The sequence below is a fragment of the Sceloporus occidentalis genome, unplaced genomic scaffold (genome assembly GCF_023333645.1).
Source record: "Sceloporus occidentalis isolate IW3139 unplaced genomic scaffold, rSceOcc1.0.p SCAF_121, whole genome shotgun sequence".
In the NCBI taxonomy this organism is placed as follows: domain Eukaryota; kingdom Metazoa; phylum Chordata; class Lepidosauria; order Squamata; family Phrynosomatidae; genus Sceloporus; species Sceloporus occidentalis.
The window spans coordinates 284,861-312,216 of NW_028317101.1; the positions used below are offsets into that span (position 1 = coordinate 284,861).

Sequence of the window (27,356 nt, forward strand, 5' to 3'; positions counted from 1 at the left end):
CTAACGCTTAAAATCTAGAATATTTAATAGATCTTCATCTTTAAAAGGTTGAGGAGATTTTTGTTCCTGTGCTTGTGAAGGTATACCACTTGGGGATATATGTGGTTTCAATGTAGTAACTGGCCCAAGTGAACTTCTCCGTTGCCACAGCTTCCCAGGGCATCTTGGGGCAGTTTCTAAATCTGGCAGATCTAACAAAACATCATCATGAATATTTGGGAAAATCCCTTCATCCTCTGGCAATGATGGAATAACGGGAAATAGAGGAGGGGTAATTTGTGTCGTTTCTTCTCCATGACCTAAACTCACTGTTGGTATTTGGGTTGTCTGGAGGACCTTTATAATTTGAGTTGTAGTTGCTGGCACAGGTGGTTTTACCGTTACATCATATTCTTTCCTTTCATCTTCTCCAGATTCTTCAGAAGAGTCACAATGCTTGTGATTGGGTTTTTTCTTATCTTTTTTCCCATGTTTATTTCCCCTGTTTCCTTTATGATTTGGACCACATTTTGATTTCTTCAGCCCCCGTACGGCTCGTCTCAAAAGTCTGGATTCAGGTAAACTCATACGGAGTGGGGAAAGACCCTTTAGCGAAATACGTGATGCCTGAAAAAGTTTAAAAAAAAAGTTGAAATAGTAGTGTTTCTGATGTGCTTCTATTAGGTTGTGATTATGGGTGCACAAAAATGTGGATTTTTATTTCTGCTGTATCTTTTCAATATACTGTATATCCAAAGGTCCACACAGCTGAAGAATTATTATTTTAAATACTGTTAGTCCAATTAAAAAGGTATTACAAGATCCTGCAACATTCTGGTTTGTTTTTTTTTGCATTCTTATACACTGGACTAATACGGCTACTCCAAACTTAACTCTTAAAATATTTGGCATGATTGTTCCTATACAAATCTGGGTACACAAAGGCCATCTTTCTCGATATCTTATGCAGGCACACATTTTTAAAAACCCTGCCTTGCCTCGCATACTACCTGTTCTATGTGGAGGACCAATTTGCACTGCCTGGGACCTACTGGTAGTCATTGGACTGGAGTTTGAGAATAACAAATATAGAATACAGGGATACAAGTACCACCAGTCTTTTTTCTGGAGTAGAAGGCAAAAATGTATACTTTAGGGAAAATAGATTTGTCATTCAATAATTATTTCATCCTTGCAATATTTCCTATCAGGTCTCAGGGTTTCTCCACAATAATAAGAATTGAAAGCGCAAGCTGCCTAAGCGGCGCGCTAATTGTCCATTGCTGGACATTAGTTATATAATAAGGGTCACTAAAAGGTCAGGTTAGTTAAGGCATAAAGTTTTGGTGGGCTAGGCTAGCTAAATCTAATTCTAGGTTACTGGGCAGGCAGTTTATTTAGCGCAGCTGATTGGTTTATCAGCTGTGCTGCAGCACTAGGTTTGATTGGGCTTTCTGTGCGGCGGGAAAAATAAGCACAGCTGATTGGTACAGTCAGCTGTGCTTACAGTGTGAGGCAACTGTAAAATAAATAAATAGCTGCTCGCAGGGTGATTAAATCACCTCAAGAAAAATCTTCAAGGAGCTGTTGCTGAGCAAGCGTCCCACCCCCCCTCCCTTTTGTTTTAAATGTAAGGTATGTTATATGTATATTGTCGTAGTTTTATAAGGGGTAAAGGTCGCCTCTGTGTTGAGGTGGATAGAGGCTTGGTGTTACACAATCTGGCTGAGAAAAGGGGCGGATTGTATTTGGTGTATTATTTATAAGAAGTTATTTGGTTATTACGTTAAATGGTTTGTGTTGTTAATGCCTCTTATACCCTTTTAAATAAAGCTACGGCCAATTTTATCCAATTTACAATTCTGTGTCTGTGGTTATTTTATTGATTTGTTAGAGGTTAATATGTACATGCAATGGACATTGGTTAAAGAGCAAGCTTAACCGTAGCATACTAACCTATGTTGTCAACTGCCTATCTTATCCAGCCCTGGCTAAACTGGCCATAACCATAATTTTGCCATGAATCTAGAATGGGATAATACTAGATTAGACCACTGGACTCTAAATAAAATCTAACAACCACTTCCCTTTGTTGGACGGTACAACAAAGCATAATATATTTTGAAGCATTTATATGTATTTTTCAAATTAAGTAAAGCAACAAGTAAAAAAAATTAAATTAAATATATTTACCGATGTAAACAGAGGTTGGGTTGAGCATTCATAACTGGAGCGGGTGTTTTTATCTGTTACATTTATATTGGCATTACAGCTTAAAATTTCCTGAAGGAAAGTAAAGGAAAAAAGAAACACACTTCTCAAGTTTTTGAACAATACATTGAGTGATTTAACCAACGTATACAGTCTCTGGTGAAATTTTTTTTTCCATAAAACAGAGCTTGTTCCAATTGAAACAAAGAAGTTGATGGCATCTAGTCTGCCCATTTTAATTAAGATATTTTTGTAATATCACAGACATAGAAATATATGTTTTGGGTGTCTAGAATAATTTGCCTTTGTAATACATAAATAATTAAACTAATTGCTTATGGACAACAAAAAAAAAAGATCATACTACCGTGGTATTAGTCATGTCATAATGTACTTTGCAACTGACTTATTAACAAAAAAATGCCAGGCACAGGTATTAATGCCATATAACCTAAAGACTGCAAGAATTTGAATCTGGACCAAATGTGAAACCAAATAAAACTGGGTGCCTGCGGAACAAATTTTTTCGTATGTATGTATGTGTATAGCTTATATCACACGAGTGTCAGCATGCGCAGTCTCCCTTAGTAGTAGTCACTGAAAAACAGGGCTAGGCAATGTATTACATACACTAAATACAGGGGGGGAGGTGCCGTGAGCTGGATTATTTTAACTCCCTGACCTTTCTATGCATTATGAAGGACTGCAAAACATGCATTGATTATATCTAGGGATTTCTTACAATTAGAATAATGTAGGATTAGTGATCAGGTCAGGCCTGGGGCCAATAGCAGACCCTGGCATTTAAATAATTTACCGGGCTCAGTGGATCACCAGAAATTTTCCCTAAAGACAGTCCTGGCCAGTAAGGCAATGTTACTCTTTATTATATATAAAAAAAACATTTCCAGAGAACTTACTGCAGATGGTAAGGAATGACATTCTTCTTCCAGGAAAACATAATCAAGCTTTGTACAGTTGGTCTCTTTAATTTTAAAATTGACATCATATATTATTCCATTGGAAGCCTGTAGATAAAAGGCAAAAAAGGAGCATACAGCAAGTTAATTCAAAGACGCATATTTCAAATTACTATGATATCAATATACTGTTTGTAATGGGGAGTAAACATAGAAATGGACATTGGATCGGAACCAATAAGCCCATCTGATCTGTCAATTTCCCTGTAATAAAAACCTAATTTGGCCCTTGGTCTTATTTTATATTCAGGATATCCTTATAGTTGTTCAATGGATGTTTAAATCCCCTCACTGTACCAACCTATCAGGAGGTTTCCTGCTGCAATAAATGTAGAAATAAATAAATACACGCTCTATAATATAATATAATAATATAGAGCATATAGAAGCTGAGCATAATGTGTAGTAAACCTATTTATATGTTCTCTGTTTTATTAGAACATGTCTGTGCAACTGAGAACCCACAATGGGTTCCAACGGGACCATAAAGGAAGACCCTGATATTAATTCACCAAACAGGTTTGCTTGCCCTCCATGAGACGGTCCATTACCAAGGTCAATTTCTGATTTATTATGCATTAATCAAGACTATTTTTACATAAGGAGTTTATAGGAGCTGGTCCCTCATAATGCATAATAATACTAAAGAGATTTACATGTTCATGGAGTCTGTTTAGTCTGTGTATAGCTATCTACAAGGTGTGAGTTCTTGGTAGGTCTTAGAGTTCCATTTTAAAGAAGAAAGAGAAAAGCTAACAAGATTACAAGCTTTTTATATGGATTATGTTTAGAACCTGCAAAGCAATAACTCATGGTCTAATTCAGAAGTTTAAAACATGGTTGCTCTATGTCAATTGTTTATCATAAATCATTGACTTAGCTCAGCTCAAAACACATATTTGACACTTTGAGAATCTAAAACTGTAACTAATAGTTATTGCTTGAACCAAAAAATGACAGGTTTGTCACACCTTTTGCAGAAATGTTATTCCCTTAGAAATGAATTTGCCCACCTGTTTTGTGGCTTTCACAACAGTCAGAACATTAAAAAGGTATGTATTGTTACTATTTGAATTGTATTCATTGATGACATCTTTTAGCAAATTCAGAAGGACTGCATCACGTGGTTCTACTTCATAAGGACAGCTAAGACAAAACCCTAAAACAGTAAAATACAGATTACATGGTGTGCTGTCAACACACACACAAATTGAAATCAGACCATGTAGAGTGGCTTCTAAACATTACCTAAAGAAATTGAGGGCTTATACTAAAACATTCAAAAAAAATAAATAAATTATATATATATATATATATATATATATATATATATATATATATATATATATACAAGAATGGCATATAACTAAACACCAAAATATCTAGGTTTGAAAATCTTAACACATGTCTAATCAGCTTCCTAGACTTTTCCTCTACAAATATTTTTTTTGTGTTTTTTCAGGTTCTCCATTTATGGCAACTTATAACATGTGGTTCTGTCTCCATTCATAATTAAGCTATGAGTATAAAAGTGTACCAGCTAAAAAAACTGCTATGGTTGTTAATTTTTCTTAATGCTATGTTTCCCTTTATGTTTACATTCTAACTATAGTCAATATAAGGTTTGACCTATAATGTTAGAAATAATGTATTTTATTTAAGGTATCTTGAAATAGTTATTTTTATATAAAGAACTGACTTTATATAAATAAATGCCTCATATTTGGGGGTAAACAGTTTGCACAACATTAGTAAATTAGACAGTACAATCAGGGCCGGCCTTAGGGGTGTGCGACCTGTGCGACCGCACAGGGCGCCATGGTTGCAGGGGCGCCTGACTGGGACTTAGATTAAAGCATCGTTTTGTTTTTTTTTGTGTTTTTTTTAAAACTTTATTTAACATCATTCATGTTAAATAAAGTTTAAAAAAAAAATGATGCTTAAATCTAAGTCCCGGTCAGGGGCGCCGAGCGGTTGCTCGTGAAGTTCTCGGCAACCGCTCGGCGCCCCTTACTCTCCGTGACTCCGTCGCTGTGCCGGCATCTCATGTTGAGCGCCGGACTATTCCGGCTCTCAACATGAAATGCCGGCACCGCGGCAGAGAGAGAAGACGGATGCCTCCCGCTCTCACCGCAGGACTCCGGCAACAAGGTAAGTGGGGGGGGGGTGTAGTTTGAAGGGTGTAGTTTGAAGGGGCAGAGGGGGGGGTGTAGTTTGAAGGGGCAGAGGGGGGGGTGTAGTTTGAAGGGGCAGGGGGGGTGTAGTTTGAAGGGACAGGGGGGGTGTAGTTTGAATGGACGGGGGGGTAGTTTGAAGGGGCAGAGGGGAGGGGTAGATTGAGGGGCATGGGGGGGTAGTTTGAAGGGGCAGTGAGGGGGGCGCCAGAGGAGTAGTCCGCACAGGGCGCCACAACGCCTAAGGCCGGCTCTGAGTACAATCAGCAGACAGCAAAAATGTATGTTTGATTTTGGAAGAATTCATTTGTATGTCTTATCACTACTGTATCTATCTGTCTGTCTATCTATCTATCTATCTATACAATATATGGGACACCTGATCATTAGACCAACCGGTACTTTTATAACATCACATTCTAAATACATAGACATTAATAACATTAACAGCATCCACTCTTCTGGGAAGGCTTTCCACAAGATGTTGGAGAGTTTCTCTGAGATTTTTTGCCCATTCATCCAGTAGAGCATTTGTGAGGTCAGGCGCTGATGTCGGACGAGAGGGCCTGGCTCCCAATCTCTGTACTAGTTTATCCCAAAGGTGTTTGATGGGGTTGAGTTCAGGGATATGCAAACACACAGAAGAAAGCCCTGTGCTCAAACTCCCATCACTCTTGGGCGGCAGCAACGGCTATAGTATTCATCAGCCCAAAATACATATAATTAACACCGAAAAATAGTTACCTGCGCACTATCCCAAACACCTGTGCTTATTTAGACAAATGGAGGTTTTTAGTTTCACTCCAATGGCCATTATAATGGAAGCTCGCCTGCCACGTCACGGCAAACCTCTTAGGCGAGTCCTACACTAAACAGTTCACCTCGCTGCTGTGAGCTAAAGGTAAAAATCTCTAATGAGACAAAGAGGGGTATTCTCTAGACTTGTGCATTCGTCTTCGGGCGAACATGGAAACGAACACGAAGAGTGCGTTTTCGTGTTCGTTCCGAAGACACGCCGAAGAGAAGACGGCGGCGGTAAAACGTAGGCGAAGACGAAGACACACACCACGAAGATCTTCGTGATTGTCTTCGTCTTCGTCTACCATTCTCCCCCCCTCTTCTAACTTACCTTGTCTTCGCGGCTTCACGGCAGTTCCCGGAAGTGGAAATCCGCAGGTTCGCCGTCACGGGTTACAGGGCAGTGCGAATGAGCTTATTGGTCGCCTACAGGGACCTCCTCTGGCATCAACCAATTGGTTGATGCCAGAGGAAGACCCTGCAGGTGACCAATAGGCTCACTCGCACGGTCTTTGTAACCCCTGCTAGCGAACCTATGGATTTCCGCTCCCGTTAACCCCTTCGATGCTGCGTTATCTAACACAGCATCGAAGGGGTTAACGGGAGCGGAAATCCATAGGTTAAAGGGCCGTGCAAGCGACCAATAGGCTCACTTGCACGGCCCCTTACCCCTTTAAAAAATAAAGTTAACCCCTAACTAATTGAACAGGGAGGGAGACCAGTGGGATCTGCCGGGTAAGTTGCAGCATTGAGGTTTTAAAACCCCAGTGCTGCAACTTACCCTGCCGATGCCACTGATCTCCCTCCCTGTTCAATTAGTTAAATGTCCGTACGAGCGACTTTATTGGTCGTTTGTACGGACATTTAACTGATAGAACAGGGAGACCAGTGGGATGTGCCGGGTAAGTTACAGCACCAGGAGCCTAAAAGTCTGTACGAGCGACCAACAGAGTCGCTCGTACAGACTTTTAAAATCCCAATGCTGCAACTTACCCGGCAGATCCCACTGGTCTCCCTGTTCTATCAGTTAATAAATGATAGAACAGGGAGACCAGCGGGATCTGCCGGACAATTACGGCACCAGGAGTTTAACAGTCTGAACGAGCGACCCTATTGGTCGCCAGCAAGGGGCTCGTCTGCCATCAACCAATGGCAGACGAGCCCCCTGCTGACGACAAATAGAGTTGCTCATACGGACATTTAAACTCCTGGCGCCAGAGCGGCTTTAACCCCGTTTTAACCCCTTAAACGGGGAAAACAAAGAAAACCCGAACACGAAGAATGTCCGCGAATATTCGCCCGAAGAGAAGACAGGACCAGGTGAATATTCGCGGAATACGAAGTTTTTTTTTTTGCCGAAGACGAGCACGAAGACGAACACAAAGAGCCCCCTGGTGCCCAAGTCTAGTATTCTCTAAACCCCTACACATTTATTAGCCCTTAATAGGGACCACATGGGGTGGGCGGCAGCAATAGTAACCTGGCTGTGAGATACAAAATTGAAATACAAACACACAGAAGAAAGCCCTGCGCTCAAACTCCCATCACTATTGGGCGGCAGCAATGGCTATAGTATTCATCAGCCCAAAATACATAGAACAAAGAGTCTGCGGCCACTCAAGTTCTTCCACACCAAAATCATCCAACCATGTCTTTATGGAGCTTACTAGAATAGAAAAGGGCTTTTCCCAAACTCTTCCCAAGCATATTATTGTCTTAAATGTCTTGGTATGCTGAATCATTAAGATTTCCCTTTACTGGAAGTAAGAGCCCAATCCCTGAAAAACAGTCCCATACCATTATTCCTTCTCCACCAAACTTAAGAGTTGGCAAAGTGCAGTCAGGCAGTTAACGTTCAAAACCCATCAGACTGCCAAACAGAGAAGCGTGATCTATCACTCCACAGAACACGTTTCCACTGCTCCAGAGCCCAGTGACCACTTGCTCTGACGCTTGGCATTGTACTTGGTGACGTGAGGCTTACAGGCAGCTGCTCGACCGTGGTTTCCATTCCATGAAGCAGCCCCTTACAAAAAAAATACTGCAGTTTTTTTGAAGTAATACTGCAGTTTTTTGGACATGAAAAAACTGCAATACTGCACTTTTACTGCAGTATTACTTCACATTTACTGCACTTTTACTGCATTTGTACTTAACTGTACTGCAGTTGTACTGCAGTTGTTTTTGTACGGAAGTACAAATGCAATAAAGCTACAGTACTTTGAAGTACAACTGTAGGTTTGCAGTATAAAAAAAAAAGTGCAGTAAATGTGCAGTAATACTGCAGTAAAAGTGCAGTATTGCAGTTTTTTCATGTCCAAAAAACTGCAGTATTACTTCAGAAAAAAGTGCAGTAATTTTTCGTAAGGGCGCTCCCACTGCACAGTTTTTGTGTTGATGGTAATGCCAGTGGAAGTTTTGGAATCAGCAGAGTGTTGTCGACTTCTACGCCTCAGCACTCTGCAATCCTGCTGTGTGACTTTGCATAGTCTTCCACTTCGTGGCTGAGTTTCTGCTGTCCTTAAACACTTCCACTTTCCAATAATACCACTTACAGTTGACCATGGAATATCTAGCAGGGATGAAATTTCACAAACTGGCTTATTGTAAAGGTGGCATCCTATCGCAGTACCACACTTGAATTCACTGAGCCCTTCAGAACGACCCTAAATGCAGAATGCATGTTTAAGAGCTTGGTTTTATACACCTGTAGCAATGGGTCTGATTGAAACACCAGAATTCAATAATTAAGAGGTGTGTCCCAATACTTACGTCCATATAGTGTGTTTGTGTATATATATATATATATATATACAGTATAGGACAAAACTGTTATCGTAAGTACCTGTGTCTGAGATGCATTCCAGTGATATGTCATTAATTTCTCCTTTAGGCGTCACAAACACACGACTTTTACAGTGACCTGGTTGCTAAATGAAAACAAAACAATTAACATTACAGAGTTGGTAAGCCATTTTTAGTTGGCAGCCCATGCAGCGTTTGATGTGAACTGTATTACAACTGTTTTACAAACTTATTTTCTAAACTTGTTTGAGTAGGGTCCTACTTTGCTTTTATTTCTGTTAATTAATATTGATATGTGCTATACTAATTGTTATGTCTTATTTACCTAATGTACACTGCTATGGAATAGGATGGCACTATATAAATCAACAAATAATAATTCAACTCTAAGCTGTATGTGTACACATTGGGTGAACCTTCAAACCCTGCACATTTTGCTGGGTATCTCAGTTCCGAGAGCACTAGATTTTTTTTTAATATCTTTTATTGGGCCAGAATAAAAAGTTCCATCTTATGCAACATTACATTTTTACTTGTTCACCCAATATTATTATTATTTATTGTTTTAAATAGCGCCAAAGGATTCCGCAGCACTGTACAAAGGGTAGACAGGACATGACAGGATAGAACAGGTCCAGCGAAGTATGGATATTTGTTTTTTCTCCCTAGAATTCACTAACTCAGTCCAAAGCAATGGCAGCTCTATGCTCTTTAGTACAATTTTGGGTTAGAGTGTGCATGTGTATGGTGTTGGCATTTATGTGAGCATATGGAGTTAGCCTGTAAGCATTTGGTGTTAATATATGTATGTGTGTGTGTTAGTGTATGGTGTTACCATGAGTGTGTGTTAGTATTTGGCATCAGCGAATGTGTATGTGTGGGTGTTAGTGTATAATGTAATAAAACAAGTACATTATATAACCATTCCTCAAAATACTTTTCTTTCCATACATTTTTACAGTATCTCTATATTTTTTTTGGTAATAAGTGGCCCCTGTAAGAGGTAGACCACTGAGGGATGTGAAGCAATTCAATATACTTACTCCATCTTTATCAAGTTCGCATTCTTCTGAGGTTACGGTTGAAAATATGCTTTTAGAGCAATTGGTTTGTCTGACCTTATACTCAATTTTATAAATCCATCCCCTCACCACCTAAAATATATACAAATCAACAGGTTAAGTAGAATATTTCACACTCTAGACAAGAGACATAACTATAGTTGATGCAGTATGTGAAGAAAATATTGCTGACTTCCATAATGTTAAATTGGTGAGATAATCATTTCCCCAGATTAAATATGCGTTATGCAGCTCTTCATGTGAGAATCAAGCTGGGGCTTGCCATTAATAATGCATATTAAAAAATGGAGTTGAAATATTCAATCCATCTACAAGCCCATGGGTTTGTGAACACACCACACACAGAGAGTACAGTAAAACAAATATCTGCTAATTCACTGCATGAGTCCAGGTCAACCATTATGTAGCTACAGACCTGGCGAGTGGCCCTTTGAATGTCCTCAACATCAAAGAGAAAGGGGTGGTTTCCCAAACTGTTCATTCTTTCTATTGCTGCCTGCACATTTTTCAACACCTCTTCATTGTTGGTGTCAATATGTACATCGCATCCAAGGCAGGGCAGCTGGACAACAGAAACTGTAGGTTCCACTAAAACAAATATGTCACAACAGTACATGAGCACATCCTACCATCAGTTGTTTCCCCTTGCAGTTACATTGGCAGATTTGCTAATTTCAATTAATCCCTGTTGTTCCCTGATATTATTATTACACTTCTGACACAATTAAATTACATTTAATTACTCATTAGTAGTGAACTTGCATGCTTTATTTGAGCTTTTCCAGCTCCAGCACTGGCTGTGTTAAACTTGTGGAGGGAGCCTAATGAGACCCACCATGCACATATGAAGAGAGAGCTTTCCTAACACTGATTGGCTTTTTAAAATAGTCAATCAGTGATGTGAAAAGAGGACCAAAGAGGAGACATTGTTCTGCAGGTTTGGAGCTACAGCTTTTCCCAAGTAATTGCTTTATTTTTGTTTTTAATACATAAGAAATAGTAAAGAATGCATGTTAAAGTACTTGGAAAGTACATCAGTACTGATTCTTTGTAGGTGAAGCTGCATAGAACATTAGACTGCCCCTTCAATTATAAAAGAGGAACCATATGTACATAGTTATAAGAAAAACTACAATAACTACAATACATTTTATGTATTGACATACATACCTATAGGCAAGCTGCAGTTTTGGGAAACAACGTCGCTGCTTTTATGTTCTGTGTTGACTAGAACATGTACTGAGCATTTTCCCAGTGCCTAGACAAACAGAAAATGATATGGTTAAACCAAACATCTATTATGTGTGATTACTATTATGAGCCATCTGTCCTAATGTTCCATCAAACATAAAACTTGTTTGGGGGGTGTTGTTAAGGACTGGAGTTTCTCCCTAAAGTGAGTACCTGTAAGTGATGTTATTACATTTGTCATGACGTTTGACCAGCTAAATGGATGGCTAAGAACTAATGAGGTGTGAATTCAACTGGAGCAGAAGTGTCAATCCATAAGGATATAAAAACTAACCCTTGACACTACAGCTGTACTTCCCCATGATGCTTGACATACCAGACTGGCTGAGAGTCAAGGCAGCTGGACCTTGTGTCTGTAGCCTGTAAACTGTGTCACTGCCCAGGTGCAGACTCTATGAAGACGCATCTACCAGAGTGAACGGAAAGAGACTAGCTAGAAGAAGAGAGCAGGTCGAACCACTCTGACATATTTTTCATTTAGGAAGAATGCATATTAGATTACTCACGGGATAATGCCTTTTTCTTTTCTTGGGATTTCAGGGACAGTAAACAGTCCCTTTAAGGTAGGTAAGTTTTATGCTACTTATGAGAAATGAATATAAAAATGTAGTTTACTTACTATTTCTGGTGTTTTGTAGTCACATTCCTGCCATAATTTGCCACTCTTTACTCCACATGAACTTTCACGCACATCATAACTGACAAAGGTATGTAGCAGATTATCATTTTCTAGCTGTTAATAGAAAAAAGTAAAAGTCTGAGCTAGTATTTCATAAATTAATTCAAAACATACTGCTGTATTAACTACTATAAAGTTTTGTTTGGCTGTGTTAAGGGCCTTCGAGAGTAGGTTGAGGTATGACCACAGATGGTGCAATATCAACTCTTGGCCAGCAGGTTGGCAAAGCTCTGTACCTACTTCCTAATATTTGAAGTTGCTAAAGAGGGACACTTTTGTTTTGGGGTGTGGTTAGAAGTTAAGCTGGGGCAGGGCTTCACTGTGACATGTTATGTAACCTATTGATGACTATAAAGATTTTGTTTTCTAAGCTTGAGGTGTGGTGCTTCATTAATCATGTGCCATTGTAAGGGAATGGAGGATATGCAGCCCCTCCTTTCAAAAGACCATTGAGATGACCATATCATCTTGGTCTACCCCCAAAGAGGGGACCCGCTAAAGTTTTCATTGGAAAATGGCAGCCAAAGTCTTCAAGGGATCTGGCCCTACTGTGGTATTTCCAGCACATGCAAAACATGTCTATATCCATCTTCAATAAAAATAAGTGCAAAAAATCATATATGTAACTGAGCAATGCATTTAGAAAAATAATATGTTCCATTTATATTTTATAATCATGTTTTCTGTTGCACAGCAAACACACCAAGCTCTTAAGGGGAGGAAATATGTTTGGTCCCAAACAGACATTTGGGAGATATAGTGTAAAGCAGATTGCAAGCAATAGAGCATTGTGAATACAATCAGTAAGTACATAATTTTGAGAACAAGTGAATTGGAATTACATTTGTGATAAATTTACGTTAATATACAGCTGTGTGATAGTGTTTTAAGAAACTAGGAAAAAGAGTTTACATGGTAATCTTTCGAGCCAGATGAAATCTGGTCAAGTCAGATAATAGGCTATTAAATTAAGGATAAAGACTATTATATGACTTAATGGCTATGATACTGCATCAGCTTTTTAATGGCAGACCATTGTATAAAAACAATTACAATAAAATGATCTGTTGGTTGGTTAAGTGTAGGTTCCTTGGGGAAAAAGTAATAAATAATAATTGTGTGTCAAATTACCGGTCAGCCAGAGACAATGACCAAAGCAAGTTTTAGATTATATCATTTACGTAGGCAACAAGATAACGTGTAGTTAAACTCTAATATTATATTGCTTACACATAAACCTCAAGAGCCACTTGTTAAAAAATTGCAAATTTAAGGTGTGATCTTGGATTCCTGTGATCTCATGAACCCAATTGTATCCAGGAATCAGGTCTACTTTGCCTAATAAAACATCTATCCTTAAGGTTGCTGTTCACTTGGCGGTAAACTCTGTTGAGTTCAATGGGGGCAGTTAGAGGAAAGTCTGTTGCATTAAATTATTAATTAGAACATCCTCCATAAGACAATTTATAGGACTTACCCGTGTCTTGGCATCTGTGATCCTGTAGAGCATAAGCTGGTTTCCGTCTTCTTTCTCAATGTTATATACGTTCAGTGCCAGATCTACTGCCTCAAAGATACTTTGGTCATCACAGTCAGCGTCGGTTAGAACCTCATTGCCACAAACTATGAGCCGCAAAGAAGAACAAAAAAGCACTGCACCTAGGAGCCTCATTGTATGCAGTGATACCCAGGGATACTGGGGACTGCTCTTTAAAGTCTGAGTGTCTGAATACCTAGTAACAATACCTAGGATTAGGAAAACAAAAAATGTTAATGCTTGGGAAGAGGAAGGTAAACAAACCCTCCTCTCACAGATGTTGCCCAATTTTACAATGCAAACAGTTTGCGCAAACAATTGTATGTGGGCAGTGAAATGCTTAAAGGCTATCTACCTTTCACTCAGAACAGATCAGGAAATGATTAACATTTAAACATTTGGGGCCTCTAGGTAAATACAATAATTTGATTCACGTCAGCTTAGTGTGTTTTATACGGTCTTGTATTCGTATCTGTCATTCTATGCATCTATATAACATCCAAGTATGATTGTTATACTTCTTGAACTATCTTTTAGACGCTTTTTGTCTAAGAATATTTATTATCATAAATTCACGGTATATATCACAAATATTATATTATACATAACATTGATTTTATAGTGGCAACAGAGAACTCATTAAGGGCATTTATAATCATGGATAAGAATTTCTATGTTTTAGGTCAGATGGAGGGCAGTGCTTCAGTTGCCCTAATACTAACCTACACAGGTGCCTTCCTTTTACATCCTACCATAGTACACCACAGTATGGCATACCGCCAACCCTAGTGTTCGGCATGGTGCCCGTCACTGGGACTGCTCTCTCCAGAGGCTGACTTGAATGCCTGCAGCTGTAGGAGCAGGGATGGTTGGGGAGATCATGGATCTCCCTTTAACTGGCCCAAAATGAAGGGGACAAGTTCTGCTCTTACAGACCTCTGTTTCAGCGATTCCTTGCAGTGCATGCCGGCAATTGATGGAGCTGCATGTACTGCTAGGGAGCACTGGCACAGAGGTTTGTAATAGCAGAGCTTGTGCTCCCACCGCAAGAATCAAGAAGACAGAAAAGGGTGAGGTAGTAACAATGAAAAGAGATGATTGTGTGTGTCTGGGTATAATAGCGCATTTGTCTGTGTCTGGGTATGTGTTAATGTGAGTGTCTGGTGTATGTATTATTGTGTGTGCCTGCTTGTGTGTGTTAGTGTTTGTGACGTGTGTGTGTGTTAGTGTTTCCATTAGTGTATGTTAGTGTGAGTGTCTGAGTGTGTTAGTATGAGTAAATGTGTGTTTTAGTTTGAAAGTCTGGGTGTATGCATCATTGTATGTGTCTGTGTTAGTGTGGGTTTGTGTGTTAGTGTTAGTTCCAGTGGATCTGTGTCTTAGTGTCTGGGTATGTGTTTGTGTCTGGATGTGTTAGTGGCTCTGTGGAGGGGTGGCTTAGAGCCTGTAGAGGCGTGGAACTTTGGTGGCTTGAGGAGGTGGGCATTTAGTTTATAGCAAAGCAAGAGGCAGAAGTGAGTTTGTGTATGGGTAAGGGAGAGGATGTGTATATGTATTGGCATTATTTTTAAAGAAAAATGAGTACTTTACAAAAAAACTGTTTGGATGTATGCCATGAACACCTCATGTATAACATTGCAATAACACATATTCAATCTGTATCGTGTTTATTTAGTTTTTTTATTGCAATTTTTTTATATTGTGCAGATTACATATTTGGTATTTGCTACTATATATTCCAGATGCTGGAAGTTATCTTCAAACCACTTCTAATTAATCACATACAAGTACGTTTATTGTTTGCAGGTTGAGCTTGTGCTATAATTTGAGTTTTTAGGTTACTATTCAGGCAGTGCCAGGGACGCACATGATTTGTACCATTAGGACCCAATGTAAAAATCATCATGTCTAGAGTGGTGGCATGTTCTGGCCAATGCCAACAGAGAACTGCATTTTTCACAGCAAAGACTGTAAAACTCTGCACTGCTTATGGAGGTTGCTTACTAGATTACTTTTTGGGTATACAATTTACATACAAACTTGTTAATCCAGTATTTCTATGTTGCCCTGTATATTTTTTTACCACGTTTCTAGATAAAAGTGTCATGGGTTGAAATCGTATTAATATTATTTCTATTGACCCAAGTTGTGAAATACCCCAAGTAAAACTTCAGGTGAACTGTGTCTGATATTCAAAGTTAAATATCTGATGTATTTGAGTTTAAAAATGAGTTTAAACACATTTTGAGAGCTTACATTTAAAACTAGGACTAAAGTTCTATTTATTCTAATTATAATGCTCTAAAGTTCTGTTAGTTAAGAATACATTTTCCTTAAGGTCATGTTGACTGGTTCTTAGGCTACAATTTGAGAATGACTGGTAAATTTAACTATCATGCAAAAAAATCAACTTTGTATTTTTGGGATACCTGATAAGTAATGGAAGTTTTCCATTAACCCATATTGCAAATATTTACCTGGTATGGTGCTAAGTAGATAACATCATACTGTTGCCCAATGATAAGTACTTAAATTAGGCATTATATGGTTTAGTTTAATGACCAGTCCTGCCTTTTTAAGTAAAGTTCTACTATAAGGTTTGCTACAAAGGTGGAAACAGACTTGCTGTAAGATTGTGTCCATATTTATCCTTTTGATATGGCCGTGTTAGGTGGTTGTGTACAGCATTGGTTGATCTTGCATAGACAGAGGGTACATCCTTTAAAGTACTTTGCTGACAGTCATCATTTTTGCTGCTGATAGTTTGAAAATGATACGTTTGTATTGCTTCCTGTAGGAAAAGCAATTCTGTAGGTATTTACATATTTCCTGTAAGGTGACATCACTGATGAGTGATGAGTATTATGGTCAACTTAAGTTAGAAAGAAGAGGAGATTTGAGTGAGAGAATACTCTGATGGACAGGAGTTGACAGAAGAAATGGCAAATTGGTTGAGGCACATGATTTAAATACCCAAAAGGTGACAGGGAATGATAATGGTAGAAATAAAGCATTGGGTTTATGCACAAAAAGTGATTTTAGTGCAAATTCTGAACAACGGTCCTTTCACAATCAGATAATAAAATGTTTCTTTTGATTGAACCATTCCATTGGATACTATGGTGTCAAGAACACTTTTTAAAGGATTAAAAAGAAACATAAAGGGAAAGGTGTAGTAAGCCAAAGGCATTCATATAATCAGAAAACAAAAACGAATAAAACAAAATCCCCCCCATATATTTTCTATCTTCGCAAATGTCAAATTATTCACAACATAAAAACATGGGATTTTAATACTATTTATTTGAGTAACAGTGTTTCATTGTGTGGATGTTTATGACTATTATTTTTCATTAGGAAAAAAGTTTAAAATCTCTGGTAAGGATTGTTTTGTTTGCCCAGGACAAGTTTCTAGTGGTGACTTAGATTTAGGGAAGTCAATAACATCATGAAAATGAGTTAGGGGAGGAACCTGATGATCAATGGTTGGTGTTGGTAAAACCTCTCCCTCATTTAGATAGATCAATTCAACTGAGCCTTTAGGCTTTCTAATAACATGTTTCTTTTCAGTATGTTCTTCAGATGAGCTACTATGTCTTTTAGAAGTTTGGTTGTGGTTATCTGGTTGATGATGATGATCTGGATGATGATGGCGATGATGATGATGATGATGATGTGGAGGATGGCCATGATGATGATGTTGTCTGCAACCATGTGTATGGCCTCTGTTTGATCGACAGCGCCTACAGTCATGTCTATGGCTGTGTCCAGGTGTCTCAGGCCTGTCGTTGTTTTGTGTTGGGGCATCAGCGGTCTCATGACCATCCTGAGGTTGGTTTGGGCTCTCTTCATCATTTGGACACTCACCACGTCCACGTCCATGATGATGGTGGTGAGGAGGATGACGATGATGATGATGATGATGATGATGGTCGTCATCATCCTTAAAAACACATTACATTATTAAAACTGTTGTATACCTGTTCCTAGCCTCTCTCAGTTAAAATACATTTGTGTGGAAGAAACATTTATTAAGCGGCACCTCAGTTCCAACTTAAAGAAGACATTCTTTACTGGGCTGTAAAGCGGTAACAGCTTTTGATCTGGAGGCTTTTATGAATTAACTAGGTTTTTTTGTAAGAAACAGTATTCATCTGTACACATTTTAATTTAAAAGTTGTTGTTGCAGAGATTATTCTCAATTCTCTTGAAGCCATTCCTGAGGCACAAGCTTAAAAAGAGCTTTGACTTTTTATGGATCAATGCTATCAGGGATACATTGGAAACACTAGCCTTGATGAACTTATGTCTTTATTTCAACATTACTATGTAACTAGAAGTTTGAAATTATATGATAATTTGATTTATTACCTGTGGTCCATAGATTTCGCAGTTTACATTAAAAACTTCTCCTACAGTAGGCTGTGTGTAAACACTTCCAGTGCAGAACCCCACATCCTACAGGAGAAAACATTGTCATTTTTTTTTATCGCTCTGTGAAATTGCTGTTGTAACTTATATTGATACATTTGTGCAATACATTGCAAAGGATAGATTTCCATCCACTAGAAAAATCAGGTTAACATGAGGTGGGCGAAATTATTGCATAATACAAACGAGCGTCTAAATATTAACCAGGACAAAGGTTGAAATGTGTAATAATCTATGGCCTCTAGCAAGAACAAAAATCAGAGCAGTATCATATTTTGGCTTTGTGTTTTTAAAAGTTTAATATATATATATATATATATATATATATATATATATATAATAATTAATAATATAATAAAAATTTTAATTATGTGGCTTTTTTTCTTAAATATATTCCTTATATAAACCATACATTTTAGTAACATATTTATATGCTTGAGGAACTAAAACACCTTAACCAGAAACCATGTGATCATAGCTCTATGTTGTGTGATTTCTGTATGTGAAATAATCAACAAAAACAAACTACTTACAGGATCTCCGAGGAAACTGCAGTTTGAAAGGGTAACATTACTCTGAGTTTTTAGACACTCGGTTTCCTTTATTGTAAATTTCAGAAAATAAGATGGACCAATTACCCACTGTGAAAATAAAAAGCAAAATGTAAATTAAATACCATGTTAATCTATACAGATTTGCTTAAATGGCAGCAATTGCATTTGTATTTGCTACAACTCCAGATCTCTTATTCTAGTATTTTAATTACTTTCTTGGCACCATTACAAAGACTCAAGGGCTGTGCTGTACATTCAAGATAAAAGCTTTATGATGATAATTTAGCACACCAAGTTTAAAATGGTTCACATGGTTCTCAACATGCACAAGGACCTAGCACTAAGGAGGGCAAGTAGGCTTGGCTTGTGCATCTACAATGTAAATTGGGCTGTGGTCAATGACTATTTTGGGAGGGCTCTGGGAAGAGTTTAAGAGAATTTAAAGATGATACTAATTTTGTTTATGTTGAGCAATACACATATTTAAAGGATAGCACCAAAGTATATCCATCTACTTTGAGAAAACTGTGATATGATTTTTTTCTTTTAAATTGTTAAAAACAAAAATTGAATACACAATGTTTTCAGTTAATAGGTCTCAATATACTATGTTATCATGCTGTCTGAACCCTTCAAAGACAAACCACAGATATAACCTCCCTATAACAATGTATGACATGGCCTATGGTTTCTACAAACATCTTTGGCATTCATTTCTTTGCAACTCAGTTTGAATCTTACCTGTGATCTCACTCTTTCTATATTATCAACCTTGAAATGATTTGTGTTGTTGTTCTTGTTGTATATTTCTACCATTCGATCAGCCTTCGCTTTGATGTCTGGTGTAATATCTCTTATGATAGAGGGGCAGTCAGGACACATACTATGTACTAGTCTGGAAGGAACTATTGCATTGAAAGTGTTACACATCAAATATGCAATCATGAATTACTAAACATTTTCTTATCTATAATATGTATTCACCACGATTGGTTCAGTTTTGGCTAGCCATTTAGAAATCGCTAGAAGTAGGGTGACAATCTTTAAAGGTGGTGTTCACAGAGTTGCCAGATAGAGATGGACTGTACTTGTAAATTAACACTGACAGTCCTTTCAGTGCCACATTGGTAGGAAATGCTTTGCTTAAACCACCACGCACTCAAATCTTACAGCGGGGTTGGCAAACTTGTTTAAACTGTAGCAGGCTTGAAAGATGTATAGATAAAGACATAGCCACCCAACTTCTGGAATGTGTCAACCTTAGAGATACACTACCGTTCAAAAGTTTTGGGGAATTCCTTGCTGTGCTAACATTAATGCAAGAGAGTTTTAATGATCAATTAGCCTTTTAAACTTAAACTTGGATGAGCGAACACAATGTCCCATTGGAACACAGGAGTGATGGCTGCTGATAAGGCCCTCTGTGTGCCTATGAAGATATTCAATTAAAAATCAGTCGTTTCTAGCTGAAATAGACATTTACAACATTAACAATTTCTATACTGTATTCCTACGTTATTTTAATTTCCAAAACAAGGGCATTTCTAAATGAAATGAACAGTGGTGTATGTTTAACACTGAGTGTTAGCTAGTGATATTCTCCAGCTTCATCTTGTAGCTTGTAGAATATATGACACTTTGCATGTGACTGTATGGTAATATGAATTCTTATATGAATATGATGCAGAACATCCTCTCTGCCCTTTTCGCCCTTACCTGGAGTCATGGTACAGTTGTAGTTGTACAATTTCAGTATCCTCCATGGCTTGGATATGTAGATAACCGCTTTACATCGGCCAAACACCTATGACATACATTACATATGGTTTAATTCAGTCCAATCTAAAGTTAAGGTACATATTGGTTAGTTAATATGAATCTCATTTTTCATTTAAACAAGGGAATTCAGTAAGCTACAACTGGAAATTCACCTGCAAAACCCCCTTTTTAATATATAAACAGCTGTATGTAAGCTTAAGGAGCAATTTTGGCCACTTTGGTATAAATATATATTTTAGTTAACATGCTCAGAATATATTTGGGACATTTTTTTAAGTGACAACCTTTTTTATCAGTATTATTTTAGTTCGGGTAGATGTTGTGTTGCTGCATACTGTGAGTCTGATTAAAATAGGGACTTTGAATGTCTCTGAATGTGACATTGCATAAAATCTATTATACAGAATTGACCCACCACTTTTGGAGGTTTAAGATCAGGTATTTCATATACTACAATACTAGTACTTTAATTCACAGCTGCGTCATCTCCTGCTTTCATGACATTTATTAACTGGTTTTAGGGAAAACCAGTATTTGTAAAAATATTCAGTATGTGTCATAGTGGTAATGTAATCAAATGTATTACAAGGTCCAGATACAGTCAAATTACTTACCGTTTCGTGGAACGGGACTTCACTGCTACAATTTTTCCATGTTACCCCACTTAACACTGAGCAGCCTGTCTCCAAGACATCTACTGTTAGATAGAAGATGGAGCCTCCACCTAATTTCTGGGACTGAGATAAGGACAGAACATAGTATAGAATAGAACTATAACATACAGTGTATTACAAACATGTGTTGTAAAAAGAAGATGCCCTTGACATCATATACATCACACTCTTATGCTTGCCCACAGATTTAGATGACACAGGGTTGCACATGTGTGTCCAGTGCACTTTGTTCAAAGCAATTTTTAACTGCAAAAAATACTTGTGAAAAATATACTTGAGAAGCTACTTGTGCTACTCAGGAGAGGGTTGCTTACTATTTAAATAATAAATATAACATGTTTCTGTCATGTACCGCTGGGGTCATATAAATCATTTTTCACTGTCAGCAATGAACCATAAAATACCATATTCATGTCTTCATGCTGCAGAATTAAAGGCATATTGCAAATTGGACTCATCCCATTGGAATCACACCTAAGGAAGATCTTAAGCGAGTTGAGCCTTTTTCTATTGCAATAATGTTTACATTTCTTAACATATATATATATTAGAATCCTCAACGATTTGAAAACATTTTCTTAATTTTTTTTAGTTGTACATTTTCTGTTTCTTCTAGCTTTTCCCATTTCATTAATATAAAAGCTCCAACACCTCTACAATGTGCATACAAAGCCTGTTTCTGTTAGAAATATTGTCTTTTACATAAATGAACCGAGCAAAAGAAAACATCATACATTGTTAAATGTGCTTTGGAATGCCCTGGAAATAGCATATTTACCTCTTGCCGGAATGCATCAACAACACGGAAGGGCTTTAAAACAAAACCTTCATCTCGAGCATCATTGATTAAGTCCAGGGCCACCCCTGCTTCGAATTCTGTAGCATTGCAATCTACAGGGATTATGTTGGGGAATGGTGGGCTTCTAGCACTACACAATGAGATTAATGCAAACAGGATCAATATGCAATCTTTCCCCATAATGGAAAATGCTATATTTGTGGTCCCAAATCAGATAGACCATACTGTGAATCCCAGATCCTGTGGTTATATAGTCTGTTGTTTAAGCCCTGTGTCCTATTTCCTTGACCTCATTGTCAGAGAACTGCAAACAAAAGGTAAATGATTATAGATTGCCAAACATGCCAATATTGGCAATAGACAAAACAGGTCACTAACCTCCATGGCAATTTAAAAATTTATGGTGTACTATGTTGACCAAAGAGATGGTCCTTATCTGTTATCTGTTATTTTAGCAGCAGCAGATGTAGAAGTGTCCAGTCTTTACAACACCTGGCAAATAAAGGCTGATGGAGATTCCACAATGTGCTAAAAGCAACATATATTTACTTATATACAAAAAGTAATTAACCACTAAACTTAAAGGTGTGATCAATTACCTCCAGGGTACTGTGTGCAGAGGTCCCAAGGTTGGAAAATTTGGAAACCAAAACCACTGCATATATTTAATACTGTCAAAAATCGCTGAAGACACAATTGTGTCATATTTTACTATGTTTCATTGTTACAATGTGGTCATATTTATGTTGGGTTTCACCTATTCCCGTCGTTTCAAATTCTTAGAAATTAATGTGGTCATTTTTAGTCCAAATTAGACTTGTGCATTCGAATTTGTTCAAATTTGGCCTAAACCAGAATACACCACTGCGCACATGCATGGATATGTGCAATAGTCTGGCTGTCACAAGCCCTTAATGGTCTTCAACTGGCAGAGCCCAGTGTTAATATAAAGACTAAAAACATACACTTAAACTACTAAAATATTTGTAACATTTTTAACATGAAATTCATTTTTAAACCTGCATTTATATGATTCCAGGTTATAGACAAAGTAGCTAGAAAGTATTCACTGCATTTTTAAAGAAAAAAATATATCCATAATAAAAAAAAGGAGTCATCAGAAATAAAATTGGTTTGAACAGAACTTCATATTTTTTTTATTCCATTCAATATTGTTATTTTTAATGTGGGTGATTTTTTATAATTTAATTTATTATGTAAATATTTTTTTACGTTATCACATTTTTATATATTTTTGAACTTTTTTTTGGGGGGGGGAGCTGGGCTCCATTGACTTGCATGGCTGAATGCAGTACCTAGAGAGACCCTCTTGAGAATCTGTTTAGTTTTGAATGGGTGCCGCCATCTTGCAAGAGTAAAAATCTCTCGCAGAGAGCGGTCACAAGCACCACTACGAGAGGGCACCCTTGGGTGGGTTTTCGGTGTCACTGAATGACTCAACATCAATTCATTACATTTCTAGACACATTTGTTGCGGTTTCTATGTACCTTATTGTAACCTTTAGGGCTGTAAAACATTAAGATACCCTGATGCCCACCAAACATTTTGGCCTACTGGAAAATGAGGACATCAGCACATAAAAGGGCAGGGGATTCAGGGCAAAAGGATTGTCTGTCTCTCCTAAGAAGGGACACCATGGAGATACATAAATGATACTATAAATAATTAATTACTTAACAAATAATGCGTATTATGCTTAGATGATAAAAGTAAAAGTGGCATGGAGTATGGGAAATTTGAAGGTTAGAGGTGATCCTTGTGCACTGCCCTAACATAGATGGTGCAATATTTAGACAGGAATGAATCCAAACATCCACTGTCTAAGTCAAGTTTCTGTGGGCTGGCATGCTGGTAGCTGCAAGGTCCAAATGAATTTCACAACTTCGAATTGATATTTACAGTAAATTGCACTCTATACTTTTGAACCAGATCCTTCCTTGGCAGAATATCATATTAGTTTCTCATATGCAGATATGGAATAATAGTAACATAGTAACATAGTAACATAGTAACATAGTTCATAAGGTTGAAAAAAGACCAAAGTCCATCAAGTTCAACCTATATACATATTGTGTCCCTACTGTGTTGATCCAGAGGAAGGCAAAAAACCCTTATGAAGCAGATGCCAATTGCCCCATACCAGGGGGAAAATTCCTTCCCGACTCCAAATATGGCAATCAGAATAAATCCCTGGATCAACGTTCTGTCCCTATTAATCTAATATCCATAACTTGTAATATTATTGCTTTCAAGAAACACGTCCAGGCTCCTTTTGAACTCTTTTATTGAGTTTGCCATAACCACTTCCTCTGGCAGAGAGTTCCATAATCTCACCGCTCTTACTGTAAAGAACCCCCGTCTGTGCTGGTGTAGAAACCTTCTTTCCTCCAACCGTAGAGGATGTCCCCTTGTTATAGATACAGTCCTGGGTATAAATAGGTCCTGGGAGTGATCTCTGTACTGTCCCCTTATATATTTATACATAGTTATTAAATCCCCCCTAAGCCGTCTTTTTTCCAAACTAAATAACCCTAATTCTGATAATCTTTCTGGGTACTGTAGTCCTCCCATTCCCCTTATTACTCTGGTTGCCCGTCTTTGAACCCTCTCCAGCTCCACTATATCTTTCTTGTACACTGGTGCCCAGTACTGTACACAGTATTCCATGTGTGGTCTGACTAGTGATTTGTACAGTGGTAGAATTATTTCCTTGTGGTGGGAATCTATGCCCCTTTTGATGCACCCCATGATTTTATTTGCCTTAGCAGCAGCTGCCTGACACTGGTCGCTACAGGTAAATTTACTGTTAACTAAAACTCCTAAGTCCTTTTCCATGTCAGTCGTCCCCAGTGTTTTCCCATTTAATACATATTCCCAGCCTGGATTTTTCTTCCCCATGTGCATAACCTTACATTTATCTGTGTTGAACCTCATCTGCCACATCCCAGCCCAAGCCTCCAACCTATGCAGATCCATTTGTAATCGTGCACTGTCCTCTATTGTGTTAACCACGTTACAGAGCTTAGTATCGTCTGCAAAGATTGATACTTTACTATACAATCCCTCTACAAGGTCATTAATAAATATATTAAAAAGAATAGGACCCAAAACTGACCCCTGTGGTACCCCACTAGCAACAGTAACCCACTCAGAGTATGTACCATTAATAACCACCCTCTGTTTCCTATCACTGAGCCAGTTACTTACCCACATACACACATTCTCCCCCAGCCCAAGCATTCTCATTTTATGTACCAGCCTTTTATGTGGCACCGTATCAAATGCTTTGGAAAAATCAAGATATACGACATCCAGCGATTCACCCCGATCCAGTCTTGAGCTCACCTCCTCATAAAAGCTGATCAGGTTAGTTTGACAGGACCGATCCCTTGTAAACCCATGCTGATATGGAGTCATACACTTATTTTCATTGAGATACTCCAAAATAGCATCTCTTAGGAAACCCTCAAACAGTTTACACACAACAGAAGTTAAACTAACAGGCCTATAATTCCCCGGGTCACTTTTTGTCCCCTTTTTGAATATTGGCACAACATTTGCTATGCGCCAGTCCTGGGGAACAGACCCTGTCACTATAGAGTCCTTGAATATTAGAAATAGGGGTCTGTCTATTACATTACTTAACTCCCTTAGAACGCGGGGGTGAATGGGCATATTAATGGGGCCTAATTTTTTTAATTCTATGTTTCAGTCACTTTTATATTGCATTTTATATAATATATATATATATATATATATATATATATATACATTTAATATAATATAATTATAATTTGTTCTCTGCTTCTGCGTAAAGCCTGTAATTTGGAACACACACACCCAGGGTTTGAGGGTCTAGAGTCCCAAAGGAGTTCTTCACCAGAAACCACAGCTGCTGGACTTCAATGATCCACCAGGAATACCAGGCCTTATAACCCAAAGGAGTACATGCCCAGACAAAGGAGGAACCTCTCAAGGTGATCAAGGCAACAACTGAATATAGCCAAAGCCGTATACAGCAAAAGTAACCATAAACTGGAACAAGGAGGTATCACAGACAGGAACTAGCTAAGGTCAAACACAGGAGAAAAGTAGGGCAGTCAAAACAGCTGGGCCAAATAAGCACAAACCAATTGCAGGAAGACAGGAGTTTTCAGAAAAGTACAAGGGTATAAGACTCTGGGGGAGCCTGGTTTTTATGAGCCTGCTAATTAGTCTCAATGGGTAACAGTCAACAGGTGTGAAACTAAAGCAAATATGCTACAGAGCAGATATCCTACAAATTCTTGTCAGCATAGTAAAGACCCAGGAGGCTGATGGGAACTATTCAATGTCCACAAGCTATCAGGTCCTAAACTCATATGCTCATTAAATAGGGGTAGCTCAATGTTATATATAATTTTTTTGGGGTGAGATAGCTGTAAAGCATGCTGCAGCTGTGTCGTGAATTTTATTTTATAAAGGTGGTGTGTCATCATCACAGAAATAGCAGTTGAAGCCAAAAGATATTAAGAAATTGTTTAATGAAAAGTGTCTTCATAAAGAAAAGGAACTAGAGCAAAGCCTTGGTTACTGGACTTGTGTGATTTTCCTAAATTGAGAATGCTTTTCTTTCTTCTTCAAAGTGTGAAGCCTCTGTGCACACTTTCTTTCTATCAGTTCCTTCAATTGGGGAAGAGAGTGTGTCCAGAAGCTCCTTCTTTTGGCATTTTTTCATTTATGCAATTATAAACGTTTATGTTGTTTCTTGATAGTAATATTTATTCATGTTTTTATGGTGAGTTATTTCATGTGAGTTGATCGTGAAGGAGTTAATGCTTGTTCATAATGCCCGCTATTAAGAAGTTACATTATTTAACTGACCACAGCAGCGATCCATTATGTATCACATTGTGATTGGTCTGTGTACCTTTTAAAGGGTTAGGTGTATTCTGAGAACATTAGTTTATGATTAGGTCCAGTGCGGACGAAACATGTGAGACATTGTTTTCATTTTTTATGAAGTCCTTGTGAAACAATTAAGTTTGATATTTTTGGATGGACACATACGCTTGGGGATTTCTGTTCCTGATGTCGCGCCCCATATCTGCTAGTTTCTTTTATTTGTCTGTATACGTACCTGGGATGTGTGTGCGTCAGTGCCTGGTTGTGTGTTAGTGTCAGTGTCTGGGATATCAGTGTCCATCTATTGTGTGCGTGTGTGTTTGTGTGTCTGGGGGTGTGAGTGTCAGTGTCTGGTTGTGTGTGTTAGTTTTTGGCTGTGCCTGGGTATGTGTTAATGTCTGAGGGGGGTATCAGCAGCTGATTGTGTAGATGTTAATGTCTGGGGGTGGGAATGTTAGTGTTTAGTGTCTTTGGGTGTGAGTGTCAATGTCAGTGGGTCAGTGTGTGTTAGTGTCAGTGTGTGAGAGTGCCTTGGGGTATGAGTGTCAGTGTCTGGTTGTGTGTGTGTACAGGCAGAGCCGGCCTTAGGTGTTCTGGCGCCCTGTGCAGACTACTCCTCTGGCACCCCCCCTTTGCCCCTTCAAACTACCCCCCCCTCTCCCTACTTCTCCTTATCCTAACTTACCTCGAGGAGCCTGCAGTGGGAGTGGGAGGCAT

General features: G+C 38.2%; 1 protein-coding gene across 1 annotated transcript; it reads right to left on the bottom strand.

Annotated features, from left to right (window-relative positions):
• LOC149282179 (uncharacterized) lies at positions 1-27,356 on the bottom strand. Its single transcript, XM_089498510.1, has 15 exons — positions 27,325-27,356; positions 21,713-21,863; positions 20,875-20,997; positions 18,461-18,568; positions 16,119-16,287; positions 13,437-13,705; positions 11,900-12,013; positions 11,200-11,287; positions 10,445-10,617; positions 9,991-10,101; positions 8,988-9,072; positions 4,184-4,329; positions 3,111-3,218; positions 2,173-2,262; positions 1-606 (listed from the first exon to the last, which is right to left on the bottom strand). The coding sequence occupies exons 1-15, from the start codon at positions 27,354-27,356 to the stop codon at positions 1-3; spliced, it is 2,373 nt and encodes a 790-aa protein (XP_089354636.1).